Below are 24,573 nucleotides of genomic sequence, written 5' to 3' on the forward strand. Positions count from 1 at the left end.
AAAACTCTTAAAGATCCAATTTTTAAAACAACTAGAGATCTGAACTACAGCGAGCGGCAACAAATAGACACACATTTAAATAGGAGCTTTTTTTAATAACTTAAAAGTGATTTTTGAAGCTTAAATGAAAAACATTTGATGGTTCAAACTCCTAAAATGAGAGCATTTGAAGTTTTTACTGTTCATAACAAACCTGTTAACAAAATATCTTTGAGTTTTGGAGTCTTTGTTTTTGTTTTCTGAGGTTATTTCTCCCAAAAAATCAATTATAAAAATGTACCGACTTAATTTGAACTGAGAGGACTGCATGTGAAAACTGAAAAACAAAACTCACATTTACATACGTTTACAAACTGTGTACAGAAAAGAATAGTGAGGAACTTCAGCATACCATAAAGGAATCAAACATGTATTATTAAAACATTCACATAAGTATAATATTCAAAACGTCTGAAACCCACATTTCTGATTCAAAGACTCTCCTCAGTGAAACCTTGAGTTAACGCTCGAAGCACAATAAAAGCACAAAGGAAGCGTGACCTCTGACCCCGGGTTGGACGTGTGTCAGCTATGACACCCAAGTCCTAAATTCCTCTCGTCTGCAGTGGAAGCCACTCTTATCCAATCAAAAGAGAGGAGGGCGGGGCCTGTTGGTGTTCATGTAATAACTCTGGAATTGAGGAGCATTAGTATAGTGTTAAAACAAGATGGATCCTGTTTGTTAGTGAATAAAAAGCTCAAACGTTGATGTCCCGAAAACTTTATTCCCATGAATTTCCTTCCAAAATCCTCTTGTTGAATTTCAAAAGTTAAAGGGGCCGCATTTTCTCAATTTTTTTCTCTTCCCTGTAGTGTGGTATATACATTTGTCTACATGTAAATCTCTGTGTGTCGTCCCCCCCACCCCCGATGACTTGTTTTTGTATGCTGACCCTAAAGTTAGCATCACAAAGGGGTTCCTCGACCAAAATCAAATGGGATTTCCACATTGGATTTCAGAGTATAGCAGAACATAAGCTCTGCGGTTAACACACATTCATGATACTTCACAGCGTATATACTCAGCAGGATAACGTCCTCACACGAGCGGTACTTTGTGCTTTCAGAAGCGTAGATGCAACGGCCAGAAGTAAAAAGCTAACGTCAGGCTATAAACAAACTAAAGGCGGACTCATGTCGACAAAATTAAGTTTTCTAGTGACTTGTAGTCCCTTGGTAGGAACCACTGTTATTTGATGACACATAGAAGCTGCTGACTTCCATGAGTGGGGTATTTAATGTCGTAGAACAACGTGTGGAAACCTCTTCCGGTGTGTTACCCACAGACCTTATTTTCAGGCATCTGAACAAAAACACGTTCAAAGAAACAACGATTCGAGACGAGAGAACAGGAAGTAGTAAAAAGTGAATTTAGGGTGTTAGGACTTGTTTCTGCAACACTCAATTGGTCTCTTTTGTTTACTTCTGAAGTACAGAGCCGGCCAGCTAACCAATCAGAGCAGACTGGGCTCTGGTTTCAGACAGAGGGTGAATTAGAAGAGATAAAATAAAGAGCTTTTTGAACATTAAAGCTTGGAGACATGTCCCAGGAGAGACACTACATACTGATATGAACCTGGAAATGCAGAATAGGGCCACTTTAAACGCAACACTGTTTGACCTGTACGCTACGTTGGCCTTTGACCCCTGACCCTGCACTATCACTTCTCCTTCTCGTCTTTCTTCTTCTTTTTCTTCTTCTTTCGGTCGTGGTGGTGGCCGTCGGGGGAGCGGGAATCCCTTTGGGAACGAGACATGCAAAAGATTCAGAGAAACTGTTTTCACTTCAGAAAGAAAAGGCGCGTTTCCCAACAGATCAATGACTGTTGCCGCATGTGTTTTTAAATTAGCTGCTCTCAGGGAAATACAAAGAAATACGTTTAATCATCTATGCCACACAGGGTATTAGAGACAAAAATATTTATGGGTCGAGGAAAGGGGGGTTATATTATCGGGGAAAATGTGCGAGAAATAGTGAATGTTGGGTGCCACGTTACAATAAGACTACCCTTATAAAGGATTCATAACGGGTTTATAAGTAGGTTATGAATTAGGTTGTAAACACTTTATTAATCATTAAGAACCATTTATAAACCAGTTCTAACATAGTTTTCATACATCAACACAGGCTCACTATTTGGCAAGATGACTAAGCCTTATGTTGGCTACTTAGCGAGAATCAACTCAGTGAGCAACAGATACCAAGGATGCTGGCTGATGAAGGAGACGAAGTAAGCTAGGTAGCCAATATAAGGCTTAGCAGTACAGATAAATGTGGGCTCACTATTTGGCAAGCAACCGGTCACAGTCGCCCTGTTTATCTCATGTTTTATAAAAGCTTATTCATGATTTATAAAGTGTTCACAACCTAATCAATAAATGTATTACAAACTATTCGTAAACCCTTTATAAGGGTAGTCTTATTGTAAAGTGGTACCGAATGTTTTTTAGATTATGGTGATCAAGCCTTGTGAAGTAAGGCGATATGGTTCCTTTACAAAAACATCCCCCCGTTCTCTTTTCTCATAAATGTGTGGCTTTATAATGTTGTGATTTTGCTTTAAACCCTTTAAATTGTATTCAGAAACATGTCAGGATTAATTTCCTGTAATCATTCAACTGTTGTTAAACTCGATAGGGACCTTTGATAGGGAATGATTTATCTAGTGGAGCACGCTCATGAACTGTTCGCCGGAGCCTCGCAGCGGAGTTACTGCGGAGCGCATAAAGCAGACCCTTCACACGATAGCAGAGCGAACAGGTACAGGAGGGGTAGTTGATCGATCGCAGATGGCGTCGTGCTCGCGGGCGGGTACAAAAAGATTCAACCTTAATGGGTCGCGAAATATACTTTGATACTTTGGCGGACGTTAATATACCTGGGCTACCCGCACAAGTAAAGTCTATGTGTGGGAAACCCTGCTACTAGTGTTCAGCTTAGTCTCTGCTAGTGTTCAGCTTAGTCTCTGCTAGTGTTCAGCTCAGTCTCTGCTAGTGTTCAGCTCAGTCTCTGCTAGTGTTCAGCTCAGTCTCTGCTAGTGTTCAGCTCAGTCTCGTCTAGTGTTCAGCTCAGTCTCGTCTAGTGTTCAGATTAGTCTCTACTAGTGTTCAGATTAGTCTCTACTAGTGTTCAGATTAGTCTCTACTAGTGTTCAGATTAGTCTCTACTAGTGTTCAGATTAGTCTCTATTAGTGTTCAGATTAGTCTCTGCTAGTGTTCAGATTAGTCTCTGCTAGTGTTCAGCTTAGTCTCTACTAGTGTTCAGCTTAGTCTCTACTAGTGTTCAGCTTAGTCTCTACTAGTGTTCAGCTTAGTCTCTACTAGTGTTCAGCTTAGTCTCTACTAGTGTTCAGCTTAGTCTCTACTAGTGTTCAGCTTAGTCTCTACTAGTGTTCAGCTTAGTCTCTACTAGTGTTCAGATTAGTCTCTGCTAGTGTTCAGATTAGTCTCTGCTAATGTTCAGATTAGTCTCTACTAGTGTTCAGCTTAGTCTCTACTAGTGTTCAGATTAGTCTCTGCTAGTGTTCAGATTAGTCTCTACTAGTGTTCAGATTAGTCTCTACTAGTGTTCAGATTAGTCTCTACTAGTGTTCAGATTAGTCTCTACTAGTGTTCAGATTAGTCTCTACTAGTGTTCAGATTAGTCTCTACTAGTGTTCAGATTAGTCTCTACTAGTGTTCAGATTAGTCTCTACTAGTGTTCAGATTAGTCTCTACTAGTGTTCAGCTTAGTCTCTACTAGTGTTCAGCTTAGTCTCTACTAGTGTTCAGCTTAGTCTCTACTAGTGTTCAGCTTAGTCTCTGCTAATGTTCAGATTAGTCTCTACTAGTGTTCAGATTAGTCTCTACTAGTGTTCAGCTTAGTCTCTACTAGTGTTCAGATTAGTCTCTACTAGTGTTCAGATTAGTCTCTGCTAATGTTCAGATTAGTCTCTACTAGTGTTCAGTTTAGTCTCTACTAGTGTTCAGATTAGTCTCTACTAGTGTTCAGATTAGTCTCTGCTAGTGTTCAGATTAGTCTCTACTAGTGTTCAGATTAGTCTCTACTAGTGTTCAGCTTAGTCTCTACTAGTGTTCAGCTTAGTCTCTACTAGTGTTCAGCTTAGTCTCTGCTAATGTTCAGATTAGTCTCTACTAGTGTTCAGCTTAGTCTCTACTAGTGTTCAGATTAGTCTCTACTAGTGTTCAGATTAGTCTCTACTAGTGTTCAGATTAGTCTCTACTAGTGTTCAGATTAGTCTCTACTAGTGTTCAGATTAGTCTCTACTTAGTCTCTACTAGTGTTCAGTTTAGTCTCTACTAGTGTACATCAATGTGATTTTCATACATTTCTATCGGGAAATAACCCCTTCCCCCCGGCGCTCTAATTCTTTTTTGAAATACCTACAAAGGCCCTGACACGTTGCCATACTTTTGTCAAACATGCAGCATTAAATCAAAAGGAACTAAACCTTGAAACTCTGAAGTTATATTGATCCTTCCTCACCTCTCCCTCTTCTTCCTCTTCTTCTTGCTCTCTCTGTCGTGGCTTCGCTCTCGGCTGCGATGGCGTCTGCTGAGCCGAGACTCCGATGAAGCCGAACGTTTTTCATCCGGCCGCCGCCTGGCAGACAAAGAGGTAAAAGGGAAAATGAATGGGCAGCATTTTTATGTATTTATTGATTTTTTACATTACACAAACACAACCGAACATTCCCCAACATTAGACATTTGGCAGATTACAAAACAATGCTAAAAAATAAATAAAATAAAAAGTGTGCAGTTACTAGAAATCAGTTTGAAGTACAGACCAAGAATATCATTACATTTGCAAATTAACAAATTCAACTAAAACACAATAAAAGCACATCCACAAACAGAGCAGAGCAACCATTCTCCAAATAGATTAACCATATTAACGGGCAGCATGTGATCCTGCTTATAACACGACCACGTAGTAAACAAACTACCGACTTGACTATCATTTTATTGACTTGAAAATTATCGTTTGCTTTCGCTAAGATAAATGACTGCAGAACTGCCCTGAAGTGTTTAATAATAATAATGCTAATAATGCATTTGATTTATATAGCGCTTTCCCTGGTGCTCAAAGCGCCTTACAAGCAAGTAAAGAAGAAGAGGACTTCACTTTAAGGACTCCACATTAGCCGTGTGATAATATCCGTTAGCTCTTCGGCTGCTCTGATAGATATTCTATTGTATAATTGAACATCGTAACAGGAGAGGTAGTTCTTGTTGTACCTGTGGGAGGCGGGTTCAGATCTGGCCGACTCGCCTTCCTCTTCTCTCCACTGTCTGGTGAGCTCCTGTGAGTGGACGCTGATCACCTCTCTGATCACCTGCAGGGGACACACAGCCGTTATCAATACGTTTCTAACTCTTCATGTAGAGCAGGGGTCTGCAACCCGCGGCTCTTTAAGCCCTCTGCTCTGGCTCCCTTGAGCTTAGACGAAAATAAGTATTAATAGGACTATTTAAATGTTGTTGCACGGTTCAAAATGTTTCGTATCTTGTATTTTTGAGTTTTCAGTAGTACAGGCCGCTGTCAAGGACTTATTGACCGTTGTTAAGGACGCTCACATCTGCACAAAGAAGTCCGGTCGAAAAATGACTTCCCATAACAAGCATGGAAGGTGTTACATCTTCTTACTCGACAAAACACTTTACGTTCTCAACTTCCTCAGAAGGTCTGGCCATGTGTTGCTTTCAAATTAATGTGAATAAAGGTGGATTTGCATCAATTTTAGCCAAAAACAACGCCTTTCAGACATCAGACACAAAAATACCGGCCCACAGGCACCTGGAAATGTGAGACGACACAGAGGAGGGATTATGGGTAAACTTTGTCGCGGTGCTCGTACCTCGGTGTAGGACTTCTTGGTGATGTGGACGTTCTTGGCTCGGTAAGACTGACGCCGCCTCTTGTAGTCTCTCATCTCTGCCATCAGCTCCAGGTGAGTCTTTGGTTCATTCTGATCGTCATCTACACACAGACACAACAACATGTTTTACTGGAAGAGCACGCTAAGAGGAAAGGCTAAGAGAATAATCCCCTCTGTTTCAGCCCTGTTTCCAAAGCGCTGATTCTCTGTCTGTTACTTTAGATGAAAATAAGGAGCCCCTCCCCACGCCCCTCTGAGAGAGATTTGGTTACAAAGAACACAATGGTGCTCTTGGAGGAGATTCAGGTGATAAGGTGGGGGGGGGGTTACCTTGGTTGCTAATGGTTACACAAGACAAAACATCGTTATGACATCATAAAGTGGCCAAAATCGGATCAGCTCATTTTCAGACAGGTTTTTATAGAAATGGATCAGGACAAAAAGAGAGAATCTTTGTTCCTGAAACTTTCAGAGTCTCTTTCCACAGAGGGGACACATGTTGATGTAGAAGAGACATGAAGAAGAGGGGACACATGTTGATGTATAAGAGACATGAAGAAGAGGGGACACATGTTGATGTAGAAGAGACATGAAGAAGAGGGGACCATGTTGATGTAGAAGAGACATGAAAGAAGAGGGGACACATGTTGATGTAGAAGAGACATGAAGAAGAGGGGACACATGTTGATGTAGAAGAGACATGAAGAAGAGGGGACACATGTTGATGTAGAAGAGACTTGAAGAAGAGGGGACACATGTTGATGTAGAAGAGACATGAAGAAGAGGGGACACATGTTGATTGTCTAGAAGAGACATGAGAAAGAGGGGACACATGTTGATGTAGAAGAGACATGAAGAAGAGGGGGACACATGTTGATGTAGAAGAGACATGAAGAAGAGGGGACACATGTTGATGTAGAAGAGACATGAAGAAGAGGGGACACATGTTGATGTAGAAGAACATGGAGAAGAGGGGACACGTGTTGATGTAAAGAGACATGAAGAAGAGGGGACACATGGTGATGTAGAAGAGACATGAAGAAGAGGGACATGTTGATGTAGAAGAGACATGAAGAAGAAGGGGGACACATGTTTGATGTAGAAGAGACATGAAGAAGAAGGGGACACATGTTGATGTAGAAGAGACATGAAGAAGAGGGGACCACATGTTGACTGTAGAAGAGACATGAAGAAGAGGGGGACACGATGTTTGATGAGAGAGACATGAAGAAGAGGGGGACACATGTTGATTGTGAAGAGACATGAAGAAGAGGGGACACATGTTGATGAAGAAGAGACATGAAGAAGAGGGGACACATGTTGATGTAGAAGAGACATGAAGAAGAGAGGGACACATGTTGATGTAGAAGAGACATGAAGAAGAAGGGGACACATGTTGATGGAAGAAGAGACATGAAGAAGAGGGGACACATGTTGATGTAGAAGAGACATGAAGAAGAGGGGGAGACATGAAGAAGAGGGGACACATGTTGATGAAGAAGAGACATGAAGAAGAGAGAGGACACATGTTGATGTAGAAGAGACATGAAGAAGAGGGGACACATGTTGATGAAGAAGAGACATGAAGAAGAGGGGACACATGTTGATGTAGAAGAGACATGAAGAAGAGGGGACACATGTTGATGTAGAAGAGGACATGAAGAAGAGGGGACACATGTTGATGTAGAAGAGGACATGAAGAAGAGGGGACACATGTTGATGTAGAAGAGACATGAAGAAGAGGGACACATGTTGATGTAGAAGAGACATGAAGAAGAGGGGACACATGTTGATGTAGAAGAGACATGAAGAAGAGGGGACACATGTTGATGTAGAAGAGACATGAAGAAGAGGGGACACATGTTGATGTAGAAGAGACATGAAGAAGAGGGGACACATGTTGATGTAGAAGAGACATGAAGAAGAGGGGACACATGTTGATGTAGAAGAGACATGAAGAAGAGGGGACACATGTTGATGTAGAAGAGACATGGAGAAGTGGATTTTGCATAATAGGTGACCTTTAAGATCAGCTGGAAGCAGATCCCCAATATGAATTGACCCAGTATTTTGTCCTTCTCTCCACGATATGAGTCTTACCCTTCTGGAGTTTGGACACCAGGTCTACGTAGAGGTCCTCGTTGTTCGAGGCTTCTTCCTTCCGCTGGCTGAGGACCACGTGATCGTACAGAGCCAGTCTGTCGGCCACCGTGAGGTCGCACACCGCACGCTTGTGATTCTGAGGAACGTCCACAGGCTGCCCGGAGTACTGACCTGAGGGGGGGGGGGGGGGGGGGGGGGGGAGTACTCAGATCTTATTCTCAAGTAGGAGTACTCAGATATTGTATTGTACTTGAGTAGAAGTAGAAGTACTCAGATCTTGTACTTGAGTAAAAGTAGAAGTACTCAGATCTTGTACTTGAGTAAAAGTACTCAAATCTTATACTTAAGTAGAAGTAGAAGTACCAGAGTGTAGGAATACTCTGTTACAAGTACATATTTTGTACACAAAACTTAAGTACAATAATGCTTATTGGCAAATCTAAATGTAAGAAGACTTTCCCCAACACAGGAAAGGAAAGGAAAAGTGTGTGTGTGTGTGTGTGTGTGTGTGTGTGTGTGTGTGTGTGTGTGTGTGTGTGTGTGTGTGTGTGTGTGTGTGTGAGTGTGTGTGTGAGCAGATGAAAGGACATGTTAAAGTGTACTACGTTAAATCAGGAGCTTCCTATTAAATATGAATACTATTTGGGGATGGAGGAAATTGGACATTAGGTTGTATATAATGTTTGTCTTATTTTTATAAAGGTGGTTAAAGGAACCGAACAGCTGAGCGATGAGTAACTAGTTATCAGATAATCCTCTGGCGACATCTTGTGGTTCGTCGAGTGTGTAACTACATAAAGCTTCCTGGTATTATTACTCGATGTTATCTTTGCTGACGGTTTGAAATAACTCTCACACCTTGCCAGAAGACTCCTTCCATCCTCATGAGCGGAGCAGCAGACCTGGCCTGCAGGATCACCTGCTGCTGGGACGATTTGTCTGCATGGAGGAAATGACATCATGAGAAGTGAAAAGTCTGTTTGTTGTGTTGTAGAAACCAGGAAATATTCAACCTCCATCTTTAAACACACATGATTTAACATCACATTGCTCCTTTACCCTGAACTAGATACATGTTTCTTAAAAGAGCATGGTGGAGGTAAGTGGTTCATTAAGAAATGACAATTTAAACTACAAATATCTTTACAAATCATGAAATATCGTAACGTTCAAAGGTTCTAATGTCACACACAGATACAGGGAAGTTGTGTAATGAAAAAGTGGGATCAAAGGTCCCTCAAACAATGCAATATAAAACACGTAAAACAAATAAATAAAGAGTGCAAGCTCAGGAGTTTAGCAGTCTTAAGGCCTCAGATTGCAGACTTGTTTTATTCGTAAAACACTCTTATTATTAGCAATTAAAATAATGAAAAAAAATCACATAAAATCTTAAAATAAAAGCCTAAAATATTTCAAAATAAAAGCATCAAATCTTCACCTCACACACACACACACACACACACACACACACACACACACACACACACACACACACACACACACACACACACACACACACACACACACACACACACACACACACACACACACAACACACACACACACACACACACACACACACACCACACACACACACACACACACACACACACACACACACACACACACACACACACACACACACACACACACACACACACACACACACACACACACACACACACACACACACACACACACACCACACACACACACACACACACACACACACACACACACACACACACACACACACACACACACACACACACACACACACACACACACACACAGACACAGACACAGACACAGACACAGACACACACACACACAGACACAGACACAGATAAAGGACTCACCCATCATGAAGCTTCTGACCGTAGAGTTCTCATAACACACAGAAGGGTCCAACATCTCCGCCTGCAAGAGAGAACCTGTTATTGCTCTCTTTCAGATGAACAGCTTAACGTGTGACGTCCTGTTCTTGTTTATCTCATTCTATTGACGTGTGTATCGACTCCTGCTTTCACTCGGCCACTTTCAACATTCTCTGCTACATTTAGCTTATTGTATTTATTTAGTGTATACTCATCTGCATTACTTGCACATTGGTCACGCAACATAATCTGCACCATTTGATTCTACTCTATTCTACTCGGCTTCTTCTTGCACTAGTTTTATTGGTTTATCAAAAGTCAAAGTCAACTTTATTGTCAATCTTTGAGGTTGTGTGTACGGACAGAGATCAAAATACCGTTTCCCACAATCCAAAATACAAAAACAAATATATCTAAAAATATGTATGCAAATATGTATATACCTATATATACACAATCAAAGACGCATGTATACGTATGCTCACACTAAGACCTAAATAAAAGCACAACAATCAATATATACAAAATAACAGTTACTTCAATATACTTCATGTCTTTTTATTTAACATTGTATTGCCATAATATCTTGAATACAGGTCTCTGGGACATTGCTAAGCTAGTTTCCATTTGTGTGTGTGTGTGTGTGTGTGTGTGTGTGTGTGTGTGTGTGTGTGTGTGTGTGTGTGTGTGTGTGTGTGTGTGTGTGTGTATGTGTGTATGTGTGTGTGTGTGTGTGTGTGTGTGTGTGTGTGTGTGTGTGAAGCAGATAAAGAATATGATGTTAAAGGATACTACAGGTAATCAGCCAACAGAACTTTCTAGAGCCCAGCTCGTCTCTAACACTCACTCCCAGAACACACACACACTGAACACACACACACCATTGCTATGTTAGTTTCCATTTGACTGGAGCCATGTGTGTGTTACCTCTTCCTCGGCGGAGTAGCCCATCTTCCGGAGGCTGCAGGAGGCTTTGTGTTTCTCCAGGCTCCTCGCTGGGACTCTGTGGTGGGAGTCGTACGGGCACTGCTCCATTAGCTCCTGAGAGGAAACGAAAATAAAGAAACTAAATTCAACTTAAATTTACTTTCAGAATACACACACCTCTTGCTCTGTGTTTCAGACGTTTGACCAGAGGTGGGAAAAGTACTCAGATCTTGTACTTGAGTAAAAGTAGAAGTACCAGAGTGTAGGAATACTCTGTTTCAGTAAAAGTCCTGCATTCAAAATGTTCCTCAAGTGAAAGTAGAAAAGTATTATCATCTAAATATAGTGAAAGTAGCGACAGTAAAAGTAGTCATTGTGCAGATTGGTCCATTTCAGAATAATATATATGATATGTTTTATAATGATTGATCATGAAAGTGTTCTCAAAGCTGGTAAAGGTGCAGCTAGTTTGAATGACTTTGTATACTGCAGGGTAGCTTGTGGATTTACTACAGGTGGAACTAAAGTCTGATTTAACACTTGATTATATTTCACATCATTCATCCACATCTGTGAAGTTACTAAATGTATTAAATACATGTAGTGGAGTAAAAGTACACCATGTACCTCTGAACTGTAGTGGAGTAGAAGTACAACGTAGCATCAAATGGAAATACAAGTGACTCAAAATGGTACTTAAGTACAGTTCTTGGGTAAATGTACTTAGTTACTTCCCGCATCTTCGTTACACTAGCTTTGGCATATTGTACCTGTTTGTAGTCCAGCGACCATCCCAGCCTCTCTAATATATGCTTCAGTTTCTCTTTACAGTTCTCTGTGAACTCCGTCAGCTCCCGCAGTCGCTCCTGTCGCTCCTCCATAGTTGTAGTTTCTAAAGACTCCGACATGTTGAGGTTTTTAGTCCAAATTAGATGAGAATTAGCCCCAAAATCATCGATGTTTTGTTTTTGCCTCACTCGCGGCAGCCATGTTCTGCGTGACTATATGACGAGTTCCGGCGCGTTGGCGGGAGACTAGAAGCGATGCATGCTGGTAGTTGAAGTCCTTTTCTTGTTAGTTCACGTTTCAAAGGTTCAAAGGTTTTAATGTCACATACGCAGCTACAATGTAGTTGTGCAATGAAGAACGTTGGTAACAGGTTCATCAAACAATGCAATAAAAATAAGTATAAGACGTAAAAAAAAAGAGTGCAAGCTCAGGAGTTTAGCGTTATTATGACCTTTGGGATATATATAATCATATATTTACTATATTTAAAAAAATTATATAATGATATTATGTTGTATTATATTTTTATAGCACTATTTATTTTATTACCAATCGGGTTTACACAAATGAAGAATTAGCTTTTTATGTAAATGGTGCATACAAAGACACAGAAAGAAGAATACACTTTTTCTTTTAAGAAAGGAGCAAATAATTTAACTTTTATAAACTATTTGTCAAGACTAATACCATAATATTCACACAAAACTATCAATATGTAAGAAACAGGGTACAGGAAAACAAAATAAAATATGACAAATACTATATTAAAAGTGTTTTTTGTATATATATAAAAATATATAATTTCAATTTATTATATTATTATATTATATTGTGTTATATTTTATTATTTTGATTATGATTTTATATATTATATCACATTATGTTTCATCTCATATTTTCATTTCAACAAGAAAACGGTCATACGTTTTTTTTGGCTTTTTGTTTTAACTTGAATTAATGAAAGTTCACTCAATGTTTGATCATTTTATTACATCATATTATATTACATTATATTTTTCTATATTAAAAATGAAATCATACATAAGATAACCTAATATTGACTGTTGTAAAAAAGTAAGAAAACAGTCAACAAATTTGACACATTGGGGAGAGTAAGATGAGCCAATGTCTATTTATGATGTCCTCTTTTTACTTATTGAGTTCTCTTATTATTAATAAAGTGTGCATACTGAGACATTTTTTCACATGTAAGTCTATACTCTATATACTATCTGCCAGAGGTGGGACCAAGTCATTGTTTTGCAAGTCCGAGTCAAGTCTCAAGTCTTTGCGCTCAAGTCCGAGTCAAGTCTCAAGTCTTTGCGCTCAAGTCCAAGTCAAGTCTCAAGTCAGGATGGGCAAGTTCAAGTCAAGTCCAAGTCCTAAACTTTGACAAAACGAGTCTTAAACAAGTCATTATGTGCTTTTCAACAAATGTAATGACATCGATCAGAATAATACTTAATAATCAAACTGCTCTTTATTAGTCACATTAATCATTTAATAATCTTTTTTCTCTCTGCTGGTAAAGTAACGTGTTTTCTTCTATTGTAAGAGGGATCAGTAAGGTAAGGCTACCGTGACGGTTTGATTCAGAAGGAGTTTAATGTATAAGATCCCTGATGTTAAGGTATCCAGAATGTTTATTTCCACTGTACAACATGTTATAAGGGACCCACGATCTATCTTTATGCAAGGGATAATGTGCAGCGAGGCGGTCTTTATGCGGAAAAAAACCTGAATCTACATCCCTCTGCAGGTGGTACTTTAAGTATATTTTGATGATAATACTTTTCTACTTTTACTTGAGTAACATTTTGAATGCAGGACTTTTTATTGCAACCGAGTATTCCTACACACAGGTACTTTTACTCAAGTACAAGATCTGAACTTCTCCCACCTCTGGCAATAAATCCTGAGTGGTTACCAAAACATTCATTTTACAAATCCTGCACTCAGCTTTGCTTTCTCCAATATCATTGAAATGCAGCCAGAAGCTGCTTCTTTTTTCGGTTTTCGCAAATTTCTTGACTTTTTCCGACGCGCTTGCATTTAAATCCGGCTCCCCGTCTCCCCGTGGCTCTGTAGCTGGCCTGTACCACTACACCTGCTGTCTTTGGAGCGTCTGCCCCCCACCCTTCTTTCACATAATGGTATGATCCTAGTGTGTCCTCGCATATGATTGGCCGCATGGTGGCTCAGCAAAATAAAGTCCCGCCCCTGCCTGCATGGATTCACAGCAAGAGTTGCAGCGGCTGAAGATTCTGCTCTCCCCGACGGGAGTCTGCTCTTCTAAAGGCCCCTACACACCAGGCCGATATCGGCCGTCTTGCGTTGTCTGGCGAAAACGGGTTCCTTGTCGCCCAAAGTCAATTTGGTGTGTCCCGAACCCTCGGCCGTGACACGCCTTATTTGGCCTTTCACGGTCGACACCCGGCCGATTCAACATGTTGAATCGGCCGGGTGTCGGACACAAGCTATCGGGCCAAGAAACCACTCTGATCAGCTGTTCAGCTAGCAAATGAGAAGCGAAACGGAAGTGAGGGACGTAAACAAACGATTTAAGGCACAGGACAGCAGCTAAACACCAGCAGGTGATACTTAAAGACATCAAACATAGCCCTTAAATGTCCTCTCTTACCTCCCACACATAGCAGGGACATCTCTGATATCGGCGGGAGCGTCCCCGGCTGTCCTCTGCTGAGAGCTCCGTGATTTGTTTGGTCAAGTCCGGTTTTTCATCTCATCGTAAAAGTGGCCATTATTACATTGCTGACTCAATAAACGACACACCCGCCAGAACACTGCGATCATCAGATGCAGGTCTATTAACTGTGATTTTATAGTATGTCTGCACTTTATGTGCTCATTTCATCATTCATGTATTTTTATATTCTAAAACATGTTTTCGATGGACGAGAGTGAAAATGGAACGGCACACGCTATTTGTTTGTTTATATCAGTCTGTTCTTCTTCTCTGTCTTCCGGTTGTTGCCTATTTTGAATGACGAATACACACTACCGCCGCCTGCTGGTAAGGAGAGTTATTGCCACTCACGCATGCGCAGTTCGTACGTGCTCGGCTGAAGTCTTTGCGGTGATTTCCAGTGCGACACACGGCCAAGACGCAAGAGAACCCGTCGATGGAACTGTCGGTGTCGGGTGTCGGCGAGTTCTCCGGTGACTGCCTGGTGTGTCAGGGCCTTAACGGCAGCTCGCGATCGGCGTGTTGGAGACCCCTGAATTAAATTATCAAGTCACCTCAAGTCAGAAGGCTCAAGTCCAAGTCAAGTCCCGAGTCATTGGTGTTCAAGTTCAAGTCGAGTCGCAAGTGTTTTGTGATTTTGTCAAGTCGAGTCCAAAGTCATCAAATTGGTGACTCGAGTCTGACTTGAGTCCAAGTCATGTGACTCGAGTCCACACCTCTGCTACATACTGATATACAGTACACCTGAACATCAGCAGGAGAGGACTCTTTAAAGTAGAGACACTACATACTGAAATACACCTGAACATCAGCAGGAGAGGACTCTTTAAAGTAGAGACACTACATATTGATATACACCTGAACATCAGCAGGAGAGGACTCTTTAAAGTAGAGACACTACATACTGAAATACACCTAAACATCAGCAGGAGAGGACTCTTTAAAGTAGAGACACGACATACTGATATACACCTGAACATCAGCAGGAGAGGACTCTTTAAAGTAGAGACACTACATACTGATATACACCTGAACATCAGCAGGAGAGGACTCTTTAAAGTAGAGACACTACATACTGATATACACCTGAACATCAGCAGGAGAGGACTCTTTAAAGTAGAGACACTACATACTGATATACACCTGAACATCAGCAGGAGAGGACTCTTTAAAGTAGAGACACTACATACTGATATACTATACACCTGGACATCAGCAGAAATGTAAAAAAAAAACTTTTGCTGGTGCTGTTGCATTTAAAATCAAATAGTTGACTAAAACAAACTTGAAAGAAATCAAATACATAGTGTTGTTTTTTCATTTGTTTATATTTATTATGATAATTGTTGAATGCAAACTTTGTAAACAAGGTAATAAAGTAAGTACTGAAGTAGCTTTAAGTCAGTGTATTGATCAGGGCAGAGCCAGGTGAGCTAAAGTCACTCAATACAAAGGTAACTAGACAAAAACAGGAGGAACAAACGAGAAAGAATTCTAGTGTTATTTTGAATTTGAATGTCTTTGTATTGATTGTTATTATTAGTTGAATTCTCAGACTAAATCTCTGGTGACTTGAAATTAAAAGCAAGAAGCTAAACTTAGACAGGAGAAACAAACGTGAAATAAATCAAACGTGTCAGTATTGTTATCATTATCATTATTATTTTTTTATTGATTGACAAGACTTTAACTTAACAAGAAAACAATGGACTAAACATAAATATAGAAATGTACTATTAAGTAAATATGAAAAATATAAGATACATATAAATATTGACTATTAACTAAACATGATAAATATAACATAAATATAAAAATGAACTATTAAGTAAATATGAAAAATATAACTTAAATATGAAAATGAACACTATAAACCAAACATGACGATATAACATAAACCTGATAACTTGTAATGACTAAATGTTCCTCTTATTTAGGGGTGCTAGAAGCAAAGGAATAGTTTATTTATTTTAAAATTAAGGTTGTTTTTTTGCCCCTAGTGGCTAAAACTGCACATCACTGTGAGTCTCTTCTGGAACCTTTGTTGATGTCTAACCAGATCTAATAACTGTGAAGTGTTTAAATATATATCCTGACTGGCTGTGAGTATATGTTGTTGCTCACTCACTTTGAGCTTTAGACTGTACTTGAAATGTTTTAATGTCTTACTAATTTTTGATGTTGTGAGTTTGTTTTTTAAAGTTTTTAAAGCCGATGTCAGGGCTGCCTTTGAGTCTTATGTTTTCCTTTTTAGTCATCGTTGATGTTTGGGCGGATAAAAGAAAAGGAATTGATGAATCTTCTCCACCGTGGTGTTGTCCTCCTCTGCGTTGTTGGGATCGGCTCATTGGTTTGCTCAGGTGGATCGACCCTCACTTCCTGTTCCACCTCCAACTCCACCTTTACCTCCACAAGCTCCTCCTTCACCATGCAGAGTGCCTGTGGTGGTTTTTTTCAGCTGTTTCTTCAGCAAGGCGGCTATCTCTGCATCCTTCTCCTCCACACAACGTTCCTTCTGTTGTTCCAGTTCCTGGTTTCTCTCATGCAAAGCAACTATCTCTGCATCCTTCTCCTCCACACAACGTTCCTTCTGTTGTTCCAGTTCCTGATTTCTCTCATGCAAAGCAACTATCTCTGCATCCTTTTCCTCCACACAACGTTCCTTCTGTTGTTCCAGTTCCTGATTTCTCTCATGCAAAGCAACTATCTCTGCATCCTTCTCCTCCACACAACGTTCCTTCTGTTGTTCCAGTTCCTGGTTTCTCTCATGCAAAGCAACTATCTCTGTATCCTTCTCCTCCACACAACGTTCCTTCTGTTGTTCCAGTTCCTGGTTTCTCTCATGCAAAACGACTATCTCAAAATGTTTCACCTCAAGACAACGCAACTTCTCTTGTTTGAGTTCCCGGTTTGTCTTTTGCAAGGCAGCCATCTCTGCATCCTTTTCCTCAACACAGGGTTCTTTCAGTTGTTTGAGATCCTGGTTTGCCTTTCTCAAGGTGGCCATCACTGCTTTGTCCTTCTCGTGCATCTTGAGGAGCTTTCCATATTTCATGTTCAGTTCCTCATTGTTTCCGCGCAAGACTTTCTGCTCAATTTTCAGGGCATTCATTTTCACATTGTGCCTCACTTCTGGTTCCACTTTCACCTCCACAACCTCTTTCTTGTCCACCTTCGCCTCCTCCACCACACGACGTTCCTTCTCGTGTTTCAGTGTTTGGTTTTCCTTCAGCAAAGCAGCTATCTCTGCATCCTTTTCCTCAACACAACGTTCCTTCTGTTTTTCAAGTTCCTGGTTTCTCTCATGCAAAGCAACTATCTCTGCATCCTTCTCCTCCACACAACGTTCCTTCTCTTGTTTCAGTGTTTGGTTTTCCTTCAGCAAAGCAGCTATCTCTGCATCTTTCTCCTCAACGCAACGCAACTTTTGTTGTTTGAGTTCCTGGTTTGTTGTTTGCAAGGCGGCCATCTTTGCCTCCTCCTTAACACAACGCTCCTTCAGTTTTGTGAGTTCCTGGTTTCTCTCAGGCAAATCAGCTATCTTTGCATCTTTCTCCTCAACACAACGCTCCTTCTCTTGTTTCAGTATTTTGTTTTCCTTCAGCAAGGCAGCTATCTCTTTATCCTTCTCCTCCACACAACGCTGCTTCTGTTGTTGGAGTTCCTGGTTTCTCTCACGCAAAGCAGCCATCTCTGCACCTTGCTCCCCAACACAGGGTTCTTTCAGTTGTTTGAGTTCCTGGTTCCAGGCAGCCATCTCTGCTTCGACCTTCTTGTGTGACCTCTGGAGGTTTCTGTATTTCATGTTCAGGGCCTCATTGTTGACGCGCAAGACGTTCTGCTCAATTTCCAGGGCGTTCACTTTCACATTGTGCTTAAACTGCAAAGCTGATTTCTCTGTATATGCTTTGAGCATCGCTTCCTTATTTTTAGCGCCTTCAATCTCAAGCTTATCCCTTAAAGTCCTCTCCTGCTCCAGCAACAACTTCATTTCCTGATTTTCTTTTTGCAGAATCTCGAGCTTGACTGCCAGCTCATCTCTATTGTTCATCTCCATCTCTACTGCTGTGACGAAATGACCTGTTGTTTAGCAAACTAAATGTAATTGTTCGACTGAATTAACGTCACAAAAATCCCACAAAAGTTGAGTTCACTTGTGAAGATTATCTCGCTAAAAAACACTGCAAGTATCCCTAATGTTTGCTTGCAACAAAACCTATTTCTGCAATGATCTGACACTAGCTGGACAAATTGCTTCTGCCTGCTGCTCTGCTGCTCTGGTGCTCTGGTGCTCTGATGAATTCTAGAAGATCAATGCAGAATCAGAATTCTACATGAAGGCAAAAGATGATGTCATAATTCTGAAGGTTCCATTCCAAATAAAGAGTGAAGGACATCAGCTGACAGGAAGTAAGAATGGAACCATGCTGTTGCCTAGAAACGCAATTGTGTTTAGATAATATAAAGAAATGTAAACAATCTAAATGCTTTATTAATTCCAATGGGAAGTAAGCAACATGTTCTATTATGTTTCATCTTCACGTCAAATGCATATTTTCTACTTTTTAATTTCTATTTTGATATCTTTCAAATTTTTGAAATGTTTATTTCTACTCTTTTAATTTCTAATTATGTACAATGCCTTGTTTTTTATGCTGCTGCAACGCAAACATTTCCCAATTTGGGATTAATAAAGTACATCTTATCTAATAGGAACCAAAAATACAGTTACGTTGAAGTTGCACTCAATTGCATTTTGATAAAGTGCCATTTTGAATAAAACTTTTTTTTACAGGATTCCCTTCAACACATTAACTTCAATGAAAACATTTCTCTACTAAAATAATTTGTTATGGTGATTAATTGTCTCTTTGTTGTAATTTTCTGTCTCTTTGCAGCTGTTTTCCATCTAATTGTAGGACTCTTTAAAGTAAAGACACTACATACCGATATACACCTGAACATCAGCAGGAGAGGACTCTTTAAAGTAGAGACACTACATACTGATATACACCTGAACATCAGCAGGAGAGGACTCTTTAAAGTAGAGACACTACATACTGATATACACCTGAACATCAGCAGGAGAGGACTCTTTAAAGTAGAGACACTACATACTGATATACACCTGAACATCAGCAGGAGAGGACTCTTTAAAGTAGAGACACTACATACTGATATACACCTGAACATCAGCAGGAGAGGACTCTTTAAAGTAGAGACACTACATACTGATATACACCTGAACATCAGCAGGAGAGGACTCTTTAAAGTAGAGACACTCCATACTGATATACACCTGAACATCAGCAGGAGAGGACTCTTTAAAGTAGAGACACTACATAGTATGTAGTGTCTCTACTTTAAAGAGTCCTCTCCTGCTGATGTTCAGGTGTATATCAGTATGTAGTACATACTGATATACACCTGAACATCAGCAGGAGAGGACTCTTTAAAGTAGAGACACTACATACTGATATACAGTACACCCTGAACATCAGCAGGAGATAGCTCTTTAAAGTAGAGGGACTACGTACACCTGAACATCAGCAGGAGAGAACTCTTTAAAGTAGAGACACTACATACTGATATACACCTGAACATCAACAGGAGAGGACTCTTTAAAGTAGAGACACTACATACTGATATACACCTGAACATCAACAGGAGAGGACTCTTTAAAGTAGAGACACTACATACTGATATACACCTGAACATCAACAGGAGAGGACTCTTTAAAGTAGAGACACTACATACTGATATACACCTGAACATCAACAGGAGAGGACTCTTTAAAGTAGAGACACTACATACTGATATACACCTGAACATCAGCAGGAGAGGACTCTTGAAAGTAGAGACACTACATACTGATATACACCTGAACATCAGCAGGAGAGGACTCTTTAAAGTAGAGACACTACATACTGATATACACCTGAACATCAGCAGGAGAGGACTCTTTAAAGTAGAGACACTACATAGATATACACCTGAACATCAGCAGGAGAGGACTCTTTAAAGTAGAGACACTACACAGATGACATTTTTTTATGTATTTGTTGTCAAAGCACTTCAGATATTCATTGCTATCTGGATGTTAAGAGCAGTCCATGGAATATAACAAAAAGTGTATCTCGAGCCGGTTTCTCAAACTTACCTACCCCACCTTTAAGGGTGTTGATAGGATATCTAAGGGCCCAATGATTTCCCAATAGGATGTTGGTAATTAAGATAAGATAAGATAAGATAAGATGGTACTTTATTGATCCCAATTTGGGAAATTGTTTTTGTTGCAGCAGCATAAAAGACAAGGCATTTTACAATAAAACAAAACTACAAATAAACAAGAATAGAAAGAAAAGAAAAGAAAATAGAAAATATACATGTTGAAATAGAAAACATACATGTAGATATTATGTATACAAATATATTCAAAAATATATGACATATGGAATATTAAATATTAAATATAAAATATTGAACAGATTATATATGTGTAAAATGTACAACGTGGTTTTACAATGAAGAAGGCAGGGTATAGTGTTTAATTTTTAATTAGGTTTAATATTTTGTTTTATTGAGGGTCACCAGGCTTATTCCAAGTTAAAAGCCACTCATGGCTGCAGGGGTTCAGGTAGAGGACCTCCAAAGTTACCTTCAGATACAATAAGAAGGTAAGTCTTATCAAAAGTAGAACACTGCTGACCTCTGTTGGCTAAAATTGGAACTGCAGATGAATGGAGGTGTCTGATCTGAAGGAGGCACTAAATAGACAGTGTAAAACAAGCCTGCTGACTTTCATTGCTTTCTCTTTGCCTTCTATAGATTAGCACAGTGGTGTAAAAGTACAAGACATAACTTAATTAAAGATAGCCTTCAAAATATACTCAGAGTCCAAAAATTAAAAGTAGCCTATTTCTGAATAATATTTATATAATATTACTGCACTATGATTATTGATGCATTCATGAGTCTATAGCAGCTGGCATTTTGTATTAGCTAATAATCTGAATATGTAGAACAACTAGTTGCTAAAGCTCTCAGATAAATAATAATAATAATAAATAATATTTATATATAGTGCTTCTCTAGAACTCAAAGACGCTTGTAGCAGAGTTAAGAGTACAACATGTACATCCAAAATGTAGTGGAGTAGTATCTGCTGTTGTATTAATGTAAATGTCCCGTTGCAGGACAAATAAAGGGATTCTGATCCTGCTTCATTTGGGGTTCATGTGGGGTAGAGCTGGGCGTCCTGCAGCAGCTCGGGGTCCAGCAGATCATCCGTGTAAATGTCCTCCGTTCTGAGGGGAGAAAAGACTGCAGTGAACATATTTTTCAACCAAACATGCATCAAACCCCTACCAAGAATATGTTAGAATATATTCAGTTACTGTAATGGCGCTGCCTGCTAGAGTTGCTCTTTACAATTGTGTCTGTTTTTATTAGTTCCCTTTCTCTGGAACCAGCTTCCTGTTTTGATCAGAGAGGGAAACAGTGCTGAAAAACGTTAAAGAGTGTGCTGAAGACTTTCCTTTTTAAGAGAAGTGACTGTGGCTGCGTTCGTGGGCAAGATACTGAACCCTGAGTTGCTTCCGATGGCCAACGGTGTGTGAGTGTGAGAGTGTGTGTGAGTGTTAGCTTCCCTAGAGCAAGTGGTGCTGCTCTGCATGAATGAGGTGTGAATGGTTGAATGACTCGTAGTATGTGAAGAGCTTTGAGGGGTCGAAGAGACCTGATAGAGAGATCTATAAGTACAGTCCATTTACAAAAGCCTATAATTAAATCTGGTTTTAGATGACCTTATGTTTGCCCTCCTGATTTCTACATTTTACGGTATTTTATTAATGTTTTCATTGTATTTTTATTGTCTTTCTGTTGCATTTTACCTCATTAATTGTCTGTAATTGTATTTATCTTTTTTTTCATCTCTGTTTGTTAATCTGTAAAGCCCACTGAGACAAACGTGTTTTGTGATATTGGGCTAAATCAACTTTGATTGAATTGATGGTACATATGTTATAAAAACAACTGCCTTCGTGGTCCGATCAGCATAACTTAAAATAAATATATGAATAATACTTACATCACTTCGATTGTGTCTTCAACAGCGACCTCCTCCACCACCTGCACTCCAACCACCATCCTCCTGACTGCAGGAAGCACAACACAGTACTGCTGTCAATTAGTGGTAACATTTAACTAAGTACACTAATTAAAGCACCATTCTTAAGTACAATTTTGGTGTACTTGTAATTTACTTATGTCTATTTCATACTCTCTTCCACTACGTTTCAGAGGGACACATTGTACTTTTGACTCCACTATACCAGAGATGGGGTCGTTACTCAAAAAAGTAACATATTACATATTACTTTAAAAAAAGCAATATATTACTTTACTTAGTTACTCTCTACATAAAGTAACGCGTTACTTTGCTCGTTACTTTACTCGTTACTTTACTCGCAGGGCCGCCCCTCCCTACAGGCAGATCACGCAGAGGGTGCTTCATTTTGCGGAGGGAGCCTCATCTGAAGCGCAAAATGCGGCTTACTTTACTTGACATCCTCACTCTGGATTCGGAGGTATATCCTTAGCTATTAGCTTCACGTTAGCATGTTGTCTTTGCAGGTGCTTGTTGAGGTTTGACGTTGTGTTTGCAGCAGTGGATAAAAGCTTCTGGCCTGGACACAGTTTGCACCTCACCGTCACATTCCTGTCCTTTCTTCGGACGAACTCAAAATAATGGGCATACCTCCTCCTCCACTCGAAAGTTATCGCTGTTGACTCAGCCATGTTTATGCACTGCATGTGGACGCGCAAGTCGCGCAAATGTTACGTAAATATAAACCTGCGGCGGAAATCCCTCTTGTCTGTCAAAGGGAGAATCTAGTAATTATTTATGTTGGTAGGCTAACTGTAGTGTGATTACTGATTTTATAAAAGTAACGAAGTAACGCGTGTCGGGCAATGTTAGTAACTGTAGTGTGATTACTGAATTATAAAAGTACGTTACACCCAACTCTGTCCACTACATAAGTTAAATAACTTAGGTTGCTTTGTGGCACTTGTGCAGAAAATGTATTTTTACTTCTGGTACTTTGGTATATTTTAAGGCTTATACTTTTGTCTCTTCACTTAAATAAATAGTGAGATTCCTGAGAAAAAATACATATTTCTGTATTCTGTAATGACTCTTTTAAAAGAGTTGGTTTATAATTTAGAATACTATAATAATCTGTTCATAAGTTCCTTTGATATCATAATGAATCAATATGGAACAAAGTAGCCAACTCTATGTACAACTGAGTGGATGAGTAGACTGGTATCGACACATCAGTCCCCCTCAGTTGGGTGTTGCATGACTTTTCATAAGGTTTCTGCAGTCTAGCTTCTTTTTTTTCATTCATGCAAACATTCACAGATATTTGTGTTTTAGTTATGTTGAGATTCTCAAAGTAAGGGCTCGTCCGGGATTTGAACCCGGGACCTCCCGCACCCGAAGCGAGAATCATACCCCTAGACCAACGAGCCACTTGAGAAGCATCAGAAAGGGGCAGCTAATGTAAATACCCAAGTAGAGTTCAAGTACCTTGTGATTAAACTAAAATGGAGTACTTGAGTAAATGTATTTGGTGACTTGAGAACAGTGTATATTAAGAGGCATTACACATGAAACATAGAATACAAATAGAAATAGAAAAAATAAACAAACGGTTAATATGTCAACAGTAAACAACAGTGAAGAGTAAACAATATAAAATATGCAGAATGAGAATATAGACCAATCTACTGCAAAACACATAAAGATAGGATTACAAAAGCGTGCAAAGTAGCTGCACTTTCTTTTATTCAAATGTTAATTTAATTCCCTTTCCATCATTATTATTTTTGTTTATTTACTATTATTTGTTTCTTATTTTCTAAGGTAGGCCATCTTTATTTATTTGTTTAGCCCTGGAGTGGTACTCTGTTACTGGTTGTCTAATAATTGAAACCTATTCAGGATTGTATTGCTACAGCTGGACAAACTGAAAATATGAATGTGACTGAAAGTCCCTCACCTCCGTAGTAGACGTGTGAAGATCCAGGCCAGTGTAGACTTTCTGGTTCCCTCTGCCCATACACACACACACACCCCTGGGTCTCCATCCCCGGACCCCCCCTCTGCTGACCCCCAGAGAGAAGCTGCTGGTCCCCCCCCCCCCACCAGGGAGAAGCTGCTGGTCCCCCCCCCCCACC

General features: G+C 39.8%; 1 protein-coding gene and 1 non-coding gene across 2 annotated transcripts; both read right to left on the reverse strand.

Moving 5' to 3' along the window:
* Positions 1–74: 74 nt before the first annotated feature.
* On the reverse strand, positions 75–11,845 carry snrnp48 (small nuclear ribonucleoprotein 48 (U11/U12)). The gene is made up of 9 exons (XM_034148142.1): positions 11,603–11,845; positions 10,833–10,946; positions 9,888–9,948; positions 8,884–8,964; positions 8,023–8,196; positions 5,902–6,023; positions 5,282–5,379; positions 4,527–4,643; positions 75–1,779 (listed from the first exon to the last, which is right to left on the reverse strand). The coding sequence occupies exons 1-9, from the start codon at positions 11,738–11,740 to the stop codon at positions 1,701–1,703; spliced, it is 984 nt and encodes a 327-aa protein (XP_034004033.1). The 5' UTR covers positions 11,741–11,845; the 3' UTR covers positions 75–1,700.
* An 11,948-nt stretch (positions 11,846–23,793) lies between these two features.
* trnap-cgg lies at positions 23,794–23,865 on the reverse strand. Its single transcript has one exon. It is a non-coding gene; the product is annotated as a tRNA-Pro (tRNA).
* Positions 23,866–24,573: the final 708 nt, after the last annotated feature.

Source organism: Trematomus bernacchii, unplaced genomic scaffold (assembly GCF_902827165.1).
Source record: "Trematomus bernacchii unplaced genomic scaffold, fTreBer1.1, whole genome shotgun sequence".
Taxonomy (NCBI): Eukaryota; Metazoa; Chordata; class Actinopteri; order Perciformes; family Nototheniidae; genus Trematomus; species Trematomus bernacchii.

What these genes read in the sequence shown, in the direction of transcription:
- snrnp48 (XM_034148142.1), bottom strand. Translation starts at nt 11,740, where the DNA reads ATGTCGGAGTCTTTAGAAACTACAACTATGGAGGAGCGACAGGAGCGA. An exon ending in CCAAGAAGTCCTACACCGAG is followed by an intron (nt 5,380 to 5,901) that starts GTACGAGCACCG and finishes TGTCCCCTGCAG; the next exon opens with GTGATCAGAGAGGTGATCAG. An exon ending in TCTGAACCCGCCTCCCACAG is followed by an intron (nt 4,644 to 5,281) that starts GTACAACAAGAA and finishes TTTGTCTGCCAG; the next exon opens with GCGGCGGCCGGATGAAAAAC.